Source organism: Ambystoma mexicanum, chromosome 1q (genome assembly GCF_040938575.1).
Source record: "Ambystoma mexicanum isolate Mex_15411 chromosome 1q, UKY_AmexF1_1, whole genome shotgun sequence".
In the NCBI taxonomy this organism is placed as follows: Eukaryota; Metazoa; Chordata; class Amphibia; order Caudata; family Ambystomatidae; genus Ambystoma; species Ambystoma mexicanum.
The window spans coordinates 1,189,624,061-1,189,642,588 of record NC_090922.1 but is presented as its reverse complement, the minus strand read 5'-3'; the positions used below and the strand labels follow the sequence as shown (position 1 = coordinate 1,189,642,588).

The window sequence follows — 18,528 nt, the reverse complement described above, 5'->3', positions numbered from 1 at the left end:
ATACACACGCGATATGGCACAACAGCTGAAAATATTAAGCTGGAAAATCTGGGGACTCAGAAACTTTACTAAAACTCGTAAAATAATGTCCTACGTACACCAACATAATGCAAATGTGCTTCTTCTTCAAGAAACCCTTACCAGTGAACTTATCCTGCAACATCACCTCCGCGTGGGGAAAGAGCATGTATTCCACTTCCTACTCTTCACAATCCAGAGGTGTCATGATTCTTATACACAGGAACCTCAAATTTGCAGAAAAAAGTGCAGATTGACCATGAGGGGAGGTATGTTATGTTCCATTGCATATTAGAAGGTACTGAACTGATACTCGCTAATACGTACTGCTCCAATATTGACTCCCCAGAGTTTTTTGGTATGATGTTCTTTCATCACCAGGCATTTCTACGCCTGCATTTTAAACGTGTACAAAATTACAAATAAATGTATCAACATTTTTAGGGGGTGGTCGGGAAAAGTAAAAAAATAGATGGGAAAGGAGGGAGATGGGGGAAACCTCTCCCAAAAAATGTTTGGATGAATTTTTCGTAATTGTGTCCACATTTAAAAGGCAGTCGTAAAAATGCCTCATGATAAAAGAACATAGAACAGAGTTTTTTTTTATCTTTTCGTAGGGCTTATGTCGTTGTATTGTGGAATACCCTTGATATGGGGTGGGGGGTGACATGAACTCTATCCTAGATTGTTCACTTGACAGAACTAATTCAGCACCTAAATCTCAACCCAGAGCTGCCCGCCGACTGCATTCTCTTATACAGACACAAAACCTACGTGATGCATGGCGTATATCGCATACACAAATGAGGGAATACACCTTTTACTCTTCGGTACATGATATGTCATCTCTATTAGATATGTTCCTGGTTTCCGGCTCGCTGATGGGGAGGGTTATCGACGCAGATAATTGACCTCATGCACTATCAGACTATTCCCCTGTGACATTGGTGCTGCAGATTGGTGGCAGGTGGACGGGCTGTACCTGGAGGTTTAAATCGGCAGCCTTGGAAGATATAATGTTCCGTGCCAAGATTAAGGCTGATATAGATAACTTTTTTACCTGCAATATGGCCGATTCCACCTCCCAGGGCTCAGATGGCAGGCATTTAAGGTCTTCATTATGGAGATGGCGATATCCAGTGAGGCAGGGGTTCTCAGAAGCATACAGAAGGACCTAGAGAAATCTGAAAACGGCCTCAAGAGGCTCGAAACAGAATACAGCCAGTCCCCTGACCCTCACGTGCTATTGAAAATACGCAAAGAACTGGAGACATTCGAGGTACAAGCTATGAGGGAGGTTCGCTAATTCTCCCGGCCACAGAGGGCCAGGAGGTATGGAGAGGTAGACCGGGAAGAACGTTGTCGAGATTGGATCAGGCAGAGAGAGGACGCACCCAAGTAGGCTCCATTCTGAATGAGGAGGGTAGCAGTAAGTAGTCAGACGTCGAAGTAGTGGGGGTTTTCCGTGACTTCTACCGTACTGTATATACTGCGGAACAGCCCTGCGGTGAACGGGATAGCCATACACTGTTAGAGGACATCCCGCTATCACGCCTCAATGCCCAGACCACGGAGACACTCGATAGCCCCATCACTCTAGAAGAAATTATGGCGCTCATCGCCGAATTACCCAAAGGGAAAGCTCCAAGCCCTGATGGCCTCACCTCAGAATTCTACAGAGAATATGCAGTGGTTGTGGCACTTATTCTCCTTAGTGTATGGGAGGAATCCCTTAGGGTTTCACTGCTGCCTGAGTCACCCCGCAAAGCTGTGATCACGGTACTCCTTAAAGCAGACAAACCTAGCGATCAATGTGGCTCTTATAGGCCCCTATCTCTAATGAATTGTGACACCAAGATCTTTGCTAGGGTCCTTGCTAATTGCCTTCTCCCCCTTATGCCACATCTGGGCCATCCCGACCAAGATGGTTTCATCCCTGGAAGATCCACATCGCTGAATAGTAGGCGACTATTCAATGTTATGACCAGGATGGACCCCTGGCAAAAGATGTGGCAGAAACTATCGATGCTGAAAAGGCATTAGACATGGTGTTGTGGGAGTTCTTGTGGGTTGCACTGGAAAAGATGGGGATAGGGCCGCCCATGATACGGTATATCAAATTATTGTATACACAACCATTTGCCAGAGTGCTAGTCAACTCTTGCATATCAGAGCAGTTTCAGCTGGGGAGAGGCACCTGACAGGGTTGCCCACTCTCCCCTATCCTGTTCACTCTGGCCATCGTGCCAAAGGCGGACTTCATCTTAAAGCACCACAGACGAGGTGGCATCCATTTGGCTGGCCCTCCATAGATAATATCCCTATATGTGGATGATGTGTTATTATACATCAGAGACCCACACATCAATCTCAATCAATTCTGTTAGACATCAAACAAATTGGCGAATTAACTGGCTTCACATTTAATTTTTCCAAATCCTAAATATTTCCAGTCACTGATAGCACCCAGGAGTATAGGGGCATGTTCCCCTTGAGGTGGTTTCCTGACCACATCAAGTATCTGGGGGTGATGAAATCTAAAACGCCTACTGCACTATTGTATGACAATCACAAAGCAGTCAGGTCTCACGTGGAGAACAGACTCCTCAGGTAGAAATATCTTCCGCTCTCTACTGTTGCAAAGCTCTCCCTAATTAAAATGATATTATTGCCTATGCTGTTATACATTTTTATTAACATCCCGATATGGCCCGGGAAATCCTACTTCGTCGAACTGCATGCACTCTTCACGCAGTTTTTGTGGCACTCCGGGGCAGTCTGTAAAAAATGGGTGGAGCTGACTTTCCCATATGAGAAAGGAGGGTTCTCAGTGCCTCACCTGCAACTATACTGGGTGGCTTCTCAAGTACAACTCATGTTGGTACGTCATGGAGCAGCCCTTTCCCCATGTCAAGTTAGAAACACTAGCAGCAGGTGGCACAGACCTCAGGACACTACTGTTTGATCGACAATATAAAGACGACTCTCCATGTGACACAGTCTTTTCCACGTTGAGAGCATGGCGATCAATATTCAGCATCATAGGGGCTGACCAACCCTTTTACTGGTGGATTCCACTGTGGAATTTTCCAGGGCTAAGACCATTGCGGGATAGCACGATCCAAGCTAGGTGAGAGGGATTTTGCTATAGGGCACTAGCAGACTTGTTTCCAGATGGGAAATTCATCACACCAGAGACCTGGAGGCCCATACACAGTGCAGCTGGAGGGGGGCGATTCCAATTCTATAGGATCCACTTGGCGGTGTTGGCTAGATGGCTTGAGTATCCCTCTGAATCCGCTGAGACCCTTATACTAGCGTACATAGCCAACTCGGGAAGTTGTAGACACATCTTCTCTACCCTTTACAAAATGATACAAGACAAAATGACCACCCCGGAGTTGTAAACACATCCTCTCTACCCTTTACAAAATTATACAAGACAAGATGACCACCTCGCCTCAGCGGCTCGTGCTCGCTGGTCTGAACAAAATGGGTATATACCTCACTGACGGCCAATGGTCAAACATGTGCATCCATACTAGGAGGGTGTCCCTTGATTTTAGGTTTAGATTCATGCAATTTAAAATTCTACATAGGCTATACTACAGACCCTCCAGACTTTCCAAGATGCCCCCACCTATGGGGCAGTGCTGCCCCAGATGCCATTATATGTTAGCAGATAACTTACATATGTTCTCGGAATGTTCTCAGTTAAAAGAGTTCAGGGAGAACATTCTAGACATGTCTGCTGTGGTGGACGTCCCGTTAGAAAGAAAAACACTTGGGGCAATATTTGTAATGTGGGCTGAGATCCAGAGTAAAGACATCGTGCATTCGTGGACATGGGTTGTCAAAAGAGCCATCATGTTGAAATGGAAAAATAACCCCCCCACCAAGAGATAAAAGAATGGTTACTTGCACTGACCTGGGCCCAGGAAAACGAGGAGCTGTATGTGAGCACCCTCCCTCCCCCTGAAGCTAGACCCCGTGATATCTGGGTACAATACCGCTCTTATTCGACTCGAGTCACATCTAGCGATTAAATCAAGAACAGCTGTAATGTATGTCAAACGCTACAAGGTTGAAGTGTGGTAGCTGTAATGTGGGCAAAAAAAAAGAACTGCGACTGGTTATGTTGTACACTGTTGATGTGATACCATAAACTCTCTGTTGTACTGCCGATAAAAATAAAGGTTGATGAGAATGATTATTTTGAAAGGAGAAGATCCAGCACAGGACGAGTCCAGACAAACTCGTCCAGGGGGAGTAGATATTTTAGAACACTGCACAATCAAAGCTAAACCAAATAGATACACATGACACACTCACCCTAAAGTTGAATTAATCATTGCACCTAGGTAATGAAGATACTATCATATATGCATACATATTCCAAATAGATCCCAAACAAATTGTACTACCTACAAATCCATAGCGTCCGTCTAGTCCCAAGGTTACATCTGTAAACTAAAAACTAGACTATTGGGTCTTCTTGTATGAGACATTGGCCTACATCTGCCCCAAACTAGATTCCCCCAAGTAAGGGAACCATTCGCACACACTTTATTAGAGACTTAATCGTCCACTAATCTTTACAATAAAAATTGTCTGATTTCTAATTCTATGGAAATGTCTATTAACTGTTTGTTTACATTCCCATCAAGGTTTTCTTTGCATTTTCGAGTGCCTAAGTTGAATGTGTTCAAGTGCCGGTGCAAGGAGTGCTGCCACCCTAGGCAAACTGTTAGAAAGTGAACCATAGCCTAATTAGCAGGCGAGACGCAGTAATTGCTAAATGTTCCAAATGTTGTGCAGGCACCCTCCCAGGCTATAAGCATCACTGCAGCCTACTCAACAGCCTACTGGGAGAAATAAATGATTCATTGGAAGGGAAGGTCATGTGTCACACTGCAGGCAAACGCCTTAGCTTGCCTAGTGCCAGCACCTACCCTGTATACCGCCTCTAATATACTTAGATATGTTGTTTCCAGTAGGTACAGTGCATTTAACTGTCCCCTCAGAGAATAGAAGTTTGTCAGTAAATTCTCATGGATTTGTTTGTGTTTCTATTGTATTTGCTATTACTACGCCTCTGCCTTTTGGGGCTGCTAACAATCCAATTGATGGAGTATTTCACTTTGATGCAGTAGTGTTTACCTTATTCAAGTTATCTTGTTCTTCTCCCATGTGGTATAATAGCAGCCTTATGCAGTTTCCATGTTCTTCTTCTGTGTGGTAGGATAGCAGCAGTATGCAGTTTCCATGTTCTTCTTCTGTGCTGTGTGATAGGAGCACTGTGCAGTTTTCTTGTACTTCTACTGTGCAGTGTGATAGGAGCACTAGGCAGCGTCCTTGTTCTTCTCCTGTGCAGTATGATAGTAGCACTATGCAGTTTTCTTTTTCTTCTCCCATGCGGTGTGATAGCAACACTATGCAGTTTACTTGTTCTTCTCCCATTCAGTATGGTAGCAGCACTATGCAGTTTCCGTCTTCTTCTGCTATGCAGTATAATAGGAGCACTGTGCAGTTTATGTGTTCTACTGCCATTCCGTCTGCTAGCACCACTATGCAGTTTCATTGTTCTCCCCCTGTGTGGTATGATAGGAACACTATGCACTTTCATTGTTATTTTCCCTTACATTCATAATGGGAGTATTATGCAGTTGTTTTGTTCTTCCCCATACGGTATGATAGCAACACTATAAACCTTCCTTATTCTTCTTCTGTGGGGTTTCATCGGAGCATTATTCAGTTTCATTTGTCTTCTCCTGTGTGGTACGATAGCAACACTGTACAGTTTCCTGTTGTTCTCCTGTGTGGAATCATAGCAGCACTATTATGTTTACTTGTTCTTCTCCCGTGTAGTTTGATAGCAGCACTAAGCAGTGTTCTTGTTCTTTTGTGCGTTTTGTTAGGAGCACTATGCAGTTTCCTTGTTCTTCTCCTATATGATATGATATCAGCAGTATGCAGTTTTCTTGTTCTTCTCCCGTGCGGGATGAAAGGAGCACTGTGCAGTTTTCTTGTACTTCTACTGTGCAGTGTGATATGAACACTAGGCAGTTTCCTTATTCTTCTCCTGTCCAGTATAATAGCAGCACTATGCCGTTTTTCAAATTTCTATTCCCATGTGGTATGATAGTAGCACTATGCAGTTTCCGTCTTCTTCTGCTATGCAGCATAATAGGTGCACTGCACAGTTTCTGTGTTCTTCTGCCGTTCGGACTGCTAGCACCACTATTCAGTTTCTTTGTTCTTCTCCTGTGTGGTGTGCTAGTAACACTATGCACTTTCATTGTTCTTTTCCCTTACATTAATAATAGGAGCATTATGCAGTTTCTTTGTTCTTCCCCATACGCTATGATAGCAACACTATGAACCTTCCTTATTCTTCTTCTGTGTGGTTTCATAGGCGCATTATTCAGTTTCATTGGTCTTCTCCTGTGCGGTACGATAGCAACACTGTACAGTTTCCTGTTGTTCTCCATTGTGGCATCATAGCAGCACTATTACGTTTACTTGTTCTTCTCCCGTGTGGTTTGATAGCAGCACGAAGTAGTGTTCTTGTTCTTTTGTGCGGTATGATAGGAGCACTATGCAGTTTCCTTGTTCTTCTCCTATATGATATGATATCAGCAGTATGCAGTTTTCTTGTTCTTCATCCATGCAGTGTCAAAGGAACACTAAGCAGTTTCCTTGTTCTTCTCCTGTGCAGTGCGATAGCTGCACTATGCAGTTTTCTTTTTCTTCTCCCATGTGGTATGATAGCAGCACTATGCAGTTTACTTGTTCTTCTCCCATTCAGTATGGTAGCAGCACTAAGCAGTTTCCGTGTCCTTCCATATACAGTATAATAGGAGCACTGCACAGTTTCTGTGTTCTTCTGCCGTTCGGTCTGCTAGCACTACTATTCAGTTTCTTTGTTCTTCTCCTGTGTGGTGTGCTAGGAGCACCATACTATGTCTATTATCATAGGAACACTATGCACTTTCATAGTTCTTTTCCCATGCATTGATAATAGGAGCACTATGCAGTTTCTTTGTTCTTTCCCCTGTATGGTATGATAGCAAAACTATGCAGGTTCCTTATTCTTCTTCTGTGTGGTTTCATAGGAGAAATTATTCAGTTTCATTGGTCTTCTCCTGTTCGGTACAATAGCAACACTGTGCAGTTTCCTGTTCTTCTCCTGTGTGGCATGATAGCAGCACTATTCTGTTTCCCTGTTCTTCTATTGTGTGGTATGACAGCAGCACTATGCAGTTTTCTTGTTCTTTTGTGCAGTATGATAGGAGCACTATGCAGTTTCCTTGTTCTTCTCCCGCGCGATATATCACATCACCAGCATGCAGTTTTCTTGTTCTTCCCTTGTGCTGTATAATAGAAGCACTATGCAGTTTTCTTGTTCTTCTCTCATGCGATATGATATATGCACTATGCCGTTTTCTTGCTCTCCTCCTTGTTCTCCCATGCGGTATGATTGCACCACTATGCACTTTACTTGTTCTCAACCTGTGTGGTCTGATAGGAGCACTATGCAGTTTTCTTGTTCGTCTCCTGTGCTGTATGATAGCAGCACTGTGCAGATTCCTTGTTCTTCTCCTGGACTGTATGATAGTGGCACTGTGCAGTTTCCGTGTTCTCCCATGTGATAAGATATAAGCACTATGCAGTTTTCTTGCTCTTCTCCTGTGCTGTATGATAAGAGCACTATGCAGTTTTCTTTTTCTTCTCCCATGTGGTATGATAGCAGCACTATGGAGTTTACTTGTTCTTCTCCCATTCAGTATGGTAGCAGCACTATGCAGTTTCCGTGTTCTTCTCATATGCAGTATAATAGGAGCACTGCAGAGTTTCTGTGTTCTTCAGCCGTTCGGTCTGCTAGCACTACTATTCAGTTTCTTTGTTCTTCTCCTGTGTGGTGTGCTAGGAGCACCATACTATGTCTATTATCATAGGAACACTATGCACTTTCATAGTTCTTTTCCCATGCATTGATAATAGGAGCACTATGCAGTTTCTTTGTTCTTTCCCCTGTATGGTATGATAGCAACACTATGCAGGTTCCTTATTCTTCTTCTGTGTGGTTTCATAGGAGCATTATTCTGTTTCATTGGTCTTCTCCTGTTCGGGGCAATAGCAACACTGTGCAGTTTCCTGTTCTTCTCCTGTGTGGTATGACAGCAGCACTATGCAGTTTTCTTGTTCTTTTGTGCAGTATGATAGGAGCACTATGCAGTTTCCTTGTTCTTCTCCCGCGCGATATGATATCACCAGCATGCAGTTTTCTTGTTCTTCCCTTGTGCTGTATAATAGCAGCACTATGCAGTTTTCTTGTTCTTCTTTCATGAGATATGATATACGCACTATGGCGTTTTCTTGCTCTCCTCCTTGTTCTCCCATGCAGTATGATTGCACCACTATGCACTTTACTTGTTCTCAACCCGTGTGGTCTGATAGGAGCACTATGCAGTTTTCTTGTTCTTCTCCTGTGCTGTATGATAGCAGCACTGTGCAGATTCCTTGTTCTTCTCCTGGACTGTATGATAGTGGCACTGTGCAGTTTCCTTGTTCTCCCATGTGATAAGATATAAGCACTATGCAGTTTTCTTGCTCTTCTCCTGTGCTGTATGATGAGGGCACTATGCAGTTTCCTTGTACTTTTCCCAGGCAGTATGATAGCACCACTATGCACTTTCCTTGTTCTCGACCCATGCGGTATGATAGGAGCAATATGCAGTTTTCTTGCTGCTCTACCATGAGGTATGATAGAAGCACTATGCAGTTTTCTTGCTCTTCTACCATACGGCATGATAACAGCACTATTTAGTTTCCTTGTTCTCCCGTGCGATAAAATAGCAGTACTATGCGGTTTCTTTGCTTTTCTCCTTTGCAGTACGATATCAGCACTATGCAGTTTCCTTGTTCTTCTCCTGTGCAGTATGATAGCAGCACTGTGCAGATTCCTTGTTCTTCTCCTGGACTGTATGATAGTGGCACTGTGCAGTTTCCTTGTTCTCCCATGTGATAAGATATAGGCACTATGCAGTTTTCTTGTTCTTCTCCTGTGCTGTATGATAGCAGCACTGTGCAGATTCCTTGTTCTTCTCCTGGACTGTATGATAGTGGCACTGTGCAGTTTCCTTGTTCTCCCATGTGATAAGATATAAGCACTATGCAGTTTTCTTGCTCTTCTCCTGTGCTGTATGATAAGAACACTATGCAGTTTCCTTGTACTTTTCCCAGGCAGTATGATAGCATTACTATGCACTTTCCTTGTTCTCGACCCATGCGGTATGATAGGAGCAATATGCAGTTTTCTTGCTGCTCTACCATGCGGTATGATAGAAGCACTATGCAGTTTTCTTGCTCTTCTACCATGCGGTATGATAACAACACTATTTAGTTTCCTTGTTCTCACGTGCGATAGGACAGCAGTACTATGCGGTTTCTTTGCTTTTCTCCTTTGCAGTACGATATCAGCACTATGCAGTTTCCTCGTTCTTCTCCTGTGTAGTATGATAGCAGCACTGTGCAGATTCCTTGTTCTTCTCCTGGACTGTATGATAGTGGCACTGTGCAGTTTCCTTGTTCTCCCATGTGATAAGATATAGGCACTATGCAGTTTTCTTGTTCTTCTCCTGTGCTGTATGATAGCAGCACTGTGCAGATTCCTTGTTCTTCTCCTGGACTGTATGATAGTGGCACTGTGCAGTTTCCTTGTTCTCCCATGTGATAAGATATAAGCACTATGCAGTTTTCTTGCTCTTCTCCTGTGCTGTATGATAAGAGCACTATGCAGTTTCCTTGTACTTTTCCCAGGCAGTATGATAGCACTACTATGCACTTTCCTTGTTCTCGACCCATGCGGTATGATAGGAGCAATATGCAGTTTTCTTGCTGCTCTACCATGCGGTATGATAGAAGCACTATGCAGTTTTCTTGCTCTTCTACCATGCGGTATGATAACAGCACTATTTAGTTTCCTTGTTCTCCCGTGCGATAGGACAGCAGTACTATGCGGTTTCTTTGCTTTTCTCCTTTGCAGTACGATATCAGCACTATGCAGTTTCCTTGTTCTTCTCCTGTGCAGTATGATAGCAGCACTGTGCAGATTCCTTGTTCTTCTCCTGGACTGTATGATAGTGGCACTGTGCAGTTTCCTTGTTCTCCCATGTGATAAGATATACGCACTATGCAGTTTTCTTGTTCTTCTCCTGTGCTGTATGATAGCAGCATTGTGCAGATTCCTTGTTCTTCTCCTGTGCAGTATGATAGCAGCACTGTGCAGATTCCTTGTTCTTCTCCTGTGCAGTATGATATCAGCACTATGCAGTTTCCTTGTTCTTCTCCTGTGCGGTATGATAGGTGCACCAGGCAGCTTCATTAAGGACTTCGATCCAGTTTGCTATATCTGGAATCAGTGGTGGAGAACAGTTTTATGAACGATTCCCCAGACTGTAATTGAACGTTCTGTCCGCGGCTTCTGTCCTATAACCACTGAGGCAGGCTGTATATGATGTTTTATTTTGCCGAGTGCCTATGGAATTAAGGAAACAGGCAATTATTCCCGGTTTGAGGAATGGCGATTTTAGTCAATGTCACCCAGCTCTTCTTTATCTGATAGATGTGTTAGTTACTTGGGCATTACGCTGATGTTCCGCAAAGGCGATATCAGTCAAGGTTAGAGGCTTGAAAAGAGCCCTCATGGCTTGTTCATTGAGTGATTTGTACATCAAATCTTCCTGGTTTAATGAGCTGCTCCTTGTCTTTTTGTTTGAATTTCGTGTTGATATCGGAACATTTGTATTCCCAAACTAACAGATGTTACGGTTGAATATAGAATATTGAATGAATATTGTATGGCTGTTACTAGTTTTTGCATCGAAAACTTTCCAACGAAAGTAAAATGCATCGAAGGTTTTCCAGCGAAAAAATGTGTCTATGGAATGCATTCTTTTGTATTTTTTTGGGTGGGTCACACCCGCCCCCACCCGCCCAAACCCTTTTTTTACCCTTACAAACCCACCCCAAACAAAATGAACTCTTTACCCCACACATGTATACATTCGATGGAAAACATTTCATTGGAAAACTTTCGATGGGAAACATTTCATTGGAAAACTTTCAATGGAAAAGGTTTTGTTGGAAACTTTTTCGATGGAAAGACTGCATACCGTTTTATGGATGACAGGCTTTCATTCGAAATATGGTATATAATCATTTTTTCGAATGCAAAAATGTCGAAAGTCATTTTATTCGAGAAAATAATGTCAAAAAAAAAGTCAATTTTTTTTTAATACGTTTTTTATTCGAAATGGGGGGGGGGTTCCCCACCAATCCCCTTTTTAATTTATTTTTTCTTTTACCCATTTTTTTTTACTCCCGGACCCCAAAATAAATACATAATTTTAAAAAAGGGAATTCGACATTTTTTTTTTCGACCTTATTTTTTCGAAAAAATTGTCATTCAACATTTTTTTTCCGAAAAAATGACTGACCACCTCGAGATATACTTGATGATTGATTGTCATATCGATCTGTATTCAAAATGCATTGTTTGGTTCTGCCGTTATCATACATGGAGGAAAACATGATGTCAATTCTGAGTGAGTTGAACTCTTTGATGGAAATGAAACCATGCATTGGACGACGCCAGTCGTTGTCAATAAATGGCCGTCAGCACAGACGCTAGTAGTAACTAATAGCCTGTTATTATTAGTAATAGTAGTAGCAGTAGTATTATTATTATTTGTAAAGGGCCTCAACACAGGCCCGCAGGCATAAGGGCACTACCACTAAACATCAACAAACAAGCACAATCTACAGAAATAACGGCAAAACCAAAAAACACCAACCCATGCGTAAGGGGCAGGGCTTCAAAACAATACATATACTTCCCCTGATGTTATTCTTAGGGAAACTAACATTTTGGGTGGTTTCGAAAGAATATTGCAAAGCAAGCATTTGACAAAGTCATCCAGAACATGGCGCTTTCCGAGTGTGTCAAACGGAACAAAGTTAAAACATGGTCCTCAATAAAGCCCAAAGTTATTTGGAAGGGGTCTGCTAATGTTGAGTGGTGTTGTTGATTGTGCACCTGTTTAGAGTTACTCATTATTCATGTACTTCTTGTTTTGGCAGGCTCACGCAGTCCTTCCCGCAACCTCTGGAGACCAAGCCATTGCTTAGCCAGAGGGACTCCGATCCGACCGGAACTCTGCAGCAGCGCAACGACAGGCGGCCAGCAAATGAAAGCTTTCCTGAACCCTGGAATGATAACTCGCACTATGACAACACAGGATTTGTTGCAGAGGAGAACACGGTCGCCAATCCCAGCACCAACCCACTCTTGAATGCCAAATCCAGAAGCACGTCGGCACATGGACGCAGACCTCTAATTAGGCAAGACAGGATAGTTGGCATACCCTTGGAACTTGATCAGCCCACTCACAGAAATACACCTGAATCAGAAGTGCCTCCCCCCAATCCTTGGCAGAACTGGACTAGAACGCCCAGTCCCTTTGAGGATCGGACAGCCTTCCCTTCAAAGCTTGAGAGTACCCCCACGAGTAGTCCCTTTTCAGATCGGAAAGACCACGGCCCGCAATCAGTTGAAATACCCGGTACATTTGCTTCCCGGCAAACATGGGAATATCACGACACTAATCCTCATAGAAGTATGGGTAATGTTTTTTCACACACACATTGTCGCCCGGAATCTGCCAAAAACTCTATTTCGATCAGCAAAAGTACAGAGAGGCTTTCTCCCTTAATGAAAGATTTGCGGTCAAGCCGGTTCAAGAAATCACAAAGTATTGACGAGATAGATCTTGGGGCATTTAAAGTGTACAACATACCATTGCAGAACTATGATCCCACCATGCCCAGGCAAGGAAGCCATGACCGATCCGATATTCCAATGGGATTGGAGCAAGGAATGTCTCGGAGTCAGTCTGTCCCAATGCTAGACGATGAGCTGCTCGGCTATGGAAATGGCAAAGGACAACATCAGCAAAAACCTTTGGTGACGAAAAAAGTCTACCAGTTTGACCAAAGCTTCAATCCTCAAGGGGCTGTGGAAGTGAAGCCTGAAAAGAGGATCCCACCTCCATTTACACTCAGTACAGATTATGCTGCACAACAAAATAAACATTTTGCGAAAGATTTGATCAGTCCCAGATCTTATAGAGGGTACCCTCCGATGGAACATATGTTCTCATTCTCTCAGCCATCAGTGAACGAAGACACGCTCCCATCCCAGTTTTCAAGCCAAGGATCAAGACCTGGTTTTTTGAGGCGAGCAGATTCATTGGCAAGTGCCACAGAAATGGCAATCTACAGACGAGTGAACGAACCCCTCGAACAGCCCCAAACCGATCGGTATGGCCGGCCCCAGTACAGAGGACCTGTGGAACGCCAAACCAGCATACCGGTATCAGAGTCTCAGTTCCTCAAAAGGAACGGCAGGTTCGAAGATGAGCACCCTTCATACCAAGACATCAAACCTCAAACCGTTAATTATCAAGTTAAAAACCTCACGCAAAGGAGGCCACTGTCTGCGAGAAGTTACAGTACGGAAACTTACGGGACGTCACAAACTAGGCCAGTTTCAGCCAGGCCAACCATGGCAGCACTACTTGAAAAGATACCTTATGACTATGGCATGGGCAACTATGGTGATAAAGCCCCGGATATCAGTGATCTGAAGGCACGGCCGAACCCTGGGAAGGGAGAGGACGGCTGCAACAAAATGCCTGCAGACTGGAGACAGCAGCTCCTTAGGCACATAGAAGCTAGAAGGTTAGACAGGGTATGTTTGCCATTTCTCTGAATGATTTACTGATTTCTAGTTTTTCCACTTGCATTTTGTGAAATCATACAGTATTGTCCTGCCCAATGGGGTGTAAATGTCATCTACACGCATGTTGGTTTACAAAATAACACATCAAGGGCTGTTTCAAAGCAAATTCTAGATCTGTGAATACTGTACACTGCCTTTGTAACCAATTTCTGCGAGAAATGTTGTACACTCAGTTTGTTTTTCACTCACCTGGTGTGTAAGATTAACGGATGTTCAAGCAAAGCAAATTTGCCAAGGACGCAATGCCGTGGTGGTGGCGTAGTACACATACACACTGAGTACTATGAATAACAATGTACACCTGTGAACAGTGTCTGCATACTGCTGGGCAGAGTGCAGTATAGCGTACACATACCAATGTTCATTTAAGGACAGGTAACCTTAAGTGTTTTCAGAGACACCGGTACTGAATGTTCCGTATGGAAATTGATTGTTGAAGTGTTGTCAAAGTCTTAAAGTGCTCCTTCACCATGTTTTAACGGAGGGTGACTCCAGCACCCCACATACATTTCCACTTACCACCAACTCTAATCTACTCTTTCCACGACCAATCTTTTTTTGGGGCGTTTTCAGTTTCAATAACGCGATGCATTGTTATTTTCTGGTAACAAAAACATGGTGTTTTCTTCATAACAATATGCTCAGTGTGTCCTCATCGCAGACACCCTAGTACATACTGGCCAACGACCAACCTTTACAGCTTGGGTTACTACATGAAGAGTATGATTTTAGAGGTGGGTGGAGCAAAACCATTCTTTCTTTTTAAACAGGCCATCAGGCTCGCCTGTCATGGGAGTGGCACCCCACAATAAGTTAAGGCTATCACAAAGGGTCAATGGCCACAAGGGGAGTTCTTAAATATCAAGGGATCTCCTAGAACTCACTTTGACCTTTTCGTTCTCACAAGAAAAGTGAACAGTATAACATGATCCATTTCAATTTGTAGATACTTATAACATCATAATTGCATTGTGGGACTTGTAGTTGTGCTTTTCCCATTATGCAATTCAGACTACAAGTCCCAGAATGCCAATAAAAAACAGGACTAGAATAAGCACCTACAGATTGGAATGGATCATGTTGACAACTATGAGTAGTCATGGTCTTCAGCTACTAAACCTAGTGCAGAATGGATGTCCCCGTGCATTTCGTAGCGCTGGTGTCTTTTATGTTGTTTGCAAGGTAATGGTATCCCTCTGTGATATGCAACACGTGCCTATGATGTTCATTTCCTGCAATGTTTGTACGCTTCTATTTATACATGTCTGTGAATTGAACCATGTCTGTGCAAAGTCTAATTTTCGAGAGCTACGCATGTGTGTTTACACCTTGTCACGTCATTATTCCCTCGATTCAGAATGCTGCTTATAAGCACAACACTGTAAACCTTGGCATGCTGCACTCGGAGTACTTGTCAGCTGTGCATGCAGGCCGAAGCATGACTTTAAACATGCAGCCTAGCTGTAAATATGAAAAGCAAACCCGCCAGGATCTACCTCATCCGAACGTAAGTATGTATTCGCCTACATATTGCATCCTAGCTAGTGTGGGGGCAGCCGCCATTTTCATTCCCAGGGCATCCCTCACGATCCATAGCTTGACATCGCCATTCCCGGTCGCTACTGCATCCAGTGGAGTTCGGAAATAGCGCTTGCTCAGTTGTACTGAAAAGCCATGGGAGATTTGCTCACATTTGAAAATGATGGGTGCAATTATAATAATACTCTGTGCTTGCTGTTGGTTTCTGTGGTTGTCAGTCATCCCTGCACTATTTCATACGAATTGCAACATGTTGATTCCAACCCCTGGTGTTGTGCGGCTGTGCTTGTTACTCGTCAGCTCTACATGCTGCTTTTTAGTCCTTTTATCAGGGGTCTGTCGCCCCCGGCGTCTGTCATGTTCTACTACATCTCCCATCAGCCCTAACCAGCATAGTCAGTGGTGAGGAATCATGGGAGTTGCATTCCAAAACATCAAGAGCAGCAGGTTGCAGACCCCTGCCTTATATGTTTCATGCCGGTGAAGTCTGCACATTTCATGGGCGATACATTCTGTGCTAAACATTTGTGCTTGATTTTTAGGTATGGAAATCAAAAAAAGATCATTGATTTTGTGTTTTTTTACTAGAACATGTTTACTAAACAGATGAGCAGGATTTAAAAAAAAAAAGTATAAATATAGTGTCGAAACCTTTCCGAAACTGATTATTTCAAACATGAGTTAGCTTTGTTTGAGAGAGTTGATTGCCAGGCTGTTGCAATGATACAACGCGTGTAAGCAGCTGCGTAGGATTCAGAGTGGCAGGGGGCAGTGACATTTTGATCCTAAAACTAATACATCTGGAAATGTTCCAAAGGAGGGAACGTCACTTTGCTTCGGGAACTATCATTCCTTGCACCGAGCCTGGTTTTCAGGAAATGCAGGACATAGAAGGTGGGATTTAGCACAGTGTTGGAAAAACTGATAAGGTGGGTGCGGAGTGAAAAAACAGAGGGAGACTGATTTGTTTTGTTTATTTATTTTTGGGATTTCATAACACGCTACACGCAAGATCAGAAACACTTCTGAGCATGAATAAAGTTGAGCATGGCGGGGGAGCGGGGGAGGTCCATGAGAGGTGAAGAGAGGAAAATAGGGAATGTAAGTCAGTCAGGTGAAGGAGAGGTAGCTTTCACAGCAGGCACGTATGTGGAATTCCCAATACCCAGAGAGATACATTCTCGGACCATTCAAAATAAACATGCAATAGGAGATGTGCTGGACTGGGGGAGACATCAGACTGGAAAGACTTGGTGAATATCTTGGTTTCCATTGTCTCCCGGAATTCATTTAAAAAAAATGTATTTATATACAGGAGGAACAATGCTCTTTTGATCACAAAAGAACATAAAATAGATAAGAAATCAGATTTGATGGGAAACAGTGAACTTCTTACAATGGAGTGAGTTTGAGGGACATTTTTACCTAAGCCTGACTTGAAGTGGAAGCTTATTCCAAAGTTTGAGTCCCTTGTAAGCAATCATGTTGCTTCCTCCCGCTTCCTGCCTGAAGCTAGACCAGTTCACTAAGTTTACCTATGCAGCGCAGAGGCTATTAATGTGATATCTTGCTGGAGATCCATTTAGAGCCCGCACCATTGTAGACACTGTAGAGATGCAGAGAGTCTCGAAATCCACATGTTGGTGGATGAGGACCAATCTAATCCATTGACATTTGCTACTCACTGTTTTCATTTGAAGAATGGAAGGACGTCTCGAATCGTAGATTACCCACTGGTTTGCCAACTTTTTTCATGCACGTGTGGGGGGACATAAAGAAATTGTCTGATGAAAGATGTATGTGTCGGCCAAATGGTAAGATTGTTGTTTTTGACATGCTCAGACAGAGACTACTGGCAGTCATTGATTTCTTCAGAGCTTCAAGGCACCTGGTTCGCTTAGATGTGTTAATGCTGTCCTATGCCCGGTAAATCATGAGATGGGAATCATCCATACATCTGAACAGTGTGTGTATATGTTAACCAGAGGTCTGAGATAAGCATTTAAAAGCCAAGGAGATGCGGAGGGGCACTGGCAGATGCCATCAAGTATTTGAAAAGAATTGAAAAGGAAGTGGCTGACTTTTACTGTGGTGGCATAGTTTTTGTCAATTTCAAAGCTGTTTCCTTGATTACTACATGCGGATGAAAGAAGGTTAGGAGTGTTAAGTGGAGTTTTGCTGCTGAAATATTTAAAGGATGGAAGCAGACTGGTTGTTGGTTGTTTTCTAACGAATGCCAGATTTCTTTCCAGATGCCCCCGAGAGTATATGGGGTTCCTCTTAACTGGTCCGACACACAACTGGAAAACTCACGGTCATGTATTATTTGGTTAGCTTTGGTGAAATTTTGACCAGCATATATTAAATATGCAATATTCACCACATGCAGTACTTTCTATGTGCCCCACACCGTAAATATACTAACTCACAATTAAGTGGCATTTAAAAAAAATTAGTTATTTTAAATTGCACACAGCTTTAACACAGCTTTAACACAGCTTTAACACTACCACTTTATTCACAATGATGAGGCAGTTGTTTAAATAAGTTGTGTCAGAATATTGTTTTTCCCAATGATTGCAGCAGTTTATGAGGAAAGGGGGAACACTAAGCATTCCAATGGACTAAAAGGACTTAAAGCAGGAAAGGGCTGCGCGGAGAGTGAAGGACACAACCAGGAATGCATGTGGAACACCGTAGACGTAGAGGAAAGGAAGGGAGTTTTTAGGTCATAGATGTATTTGAAGCTAGTATCTAAGAAAGTGAATTAAGAAAGAAAGAAAAATGTAACCAAACTTGAGTTCTGTTTTTTGAAATATGCGAGATGAAACAGGAGTATCCTAGAGGCATTCGAAGTGATTTACCATTACAGGGAAGCAACTTATAACGGAGGGTAAGTTGCCAAGCTGAGAGAAGAGTGCAGTGAATATCAGATGCACGGTGGTTGAGAAGTTGAGACATTAGTGCACTTTCCATACAGTGCACATTAGATAGTGACAAAAGAGAGACACATGTCAAATATACCACTGTGATAATTGGACAGAGAGGGAGAGAAATGGAGATACAAGAAAATATAGATGAGATGTAACATAATGAGAAAAAGCATC

General features: G+C 43.1%; 1 protein-coding gene across 1 annotated transcript in view; it reads left to right on the top strand.

The window, feature by feature from the left end:
- The window catches only part of LRRC7 (leucine rich repeat containing 7), a 3,010,809-nt gene that overhangs the window by 2,590,587 nt on the left and 401,694 nt on the right, over window positions 1-18,528 (top strand). The window contains exons 23-24 of the mRNA XM_069641926.1: window positions 12,163-13,831; window positions 15,240-15,389. Of these exons, the coding sequence (XP_069498027.1) occupies window positions 12,163-13,831; window positions 15,240-15,389 (1,819 nt within the window). The remainder of the gene's footprint in view (window positions 1-12,162; window positions 13,832-15,239; window positions 15,390-18,528) is intronic.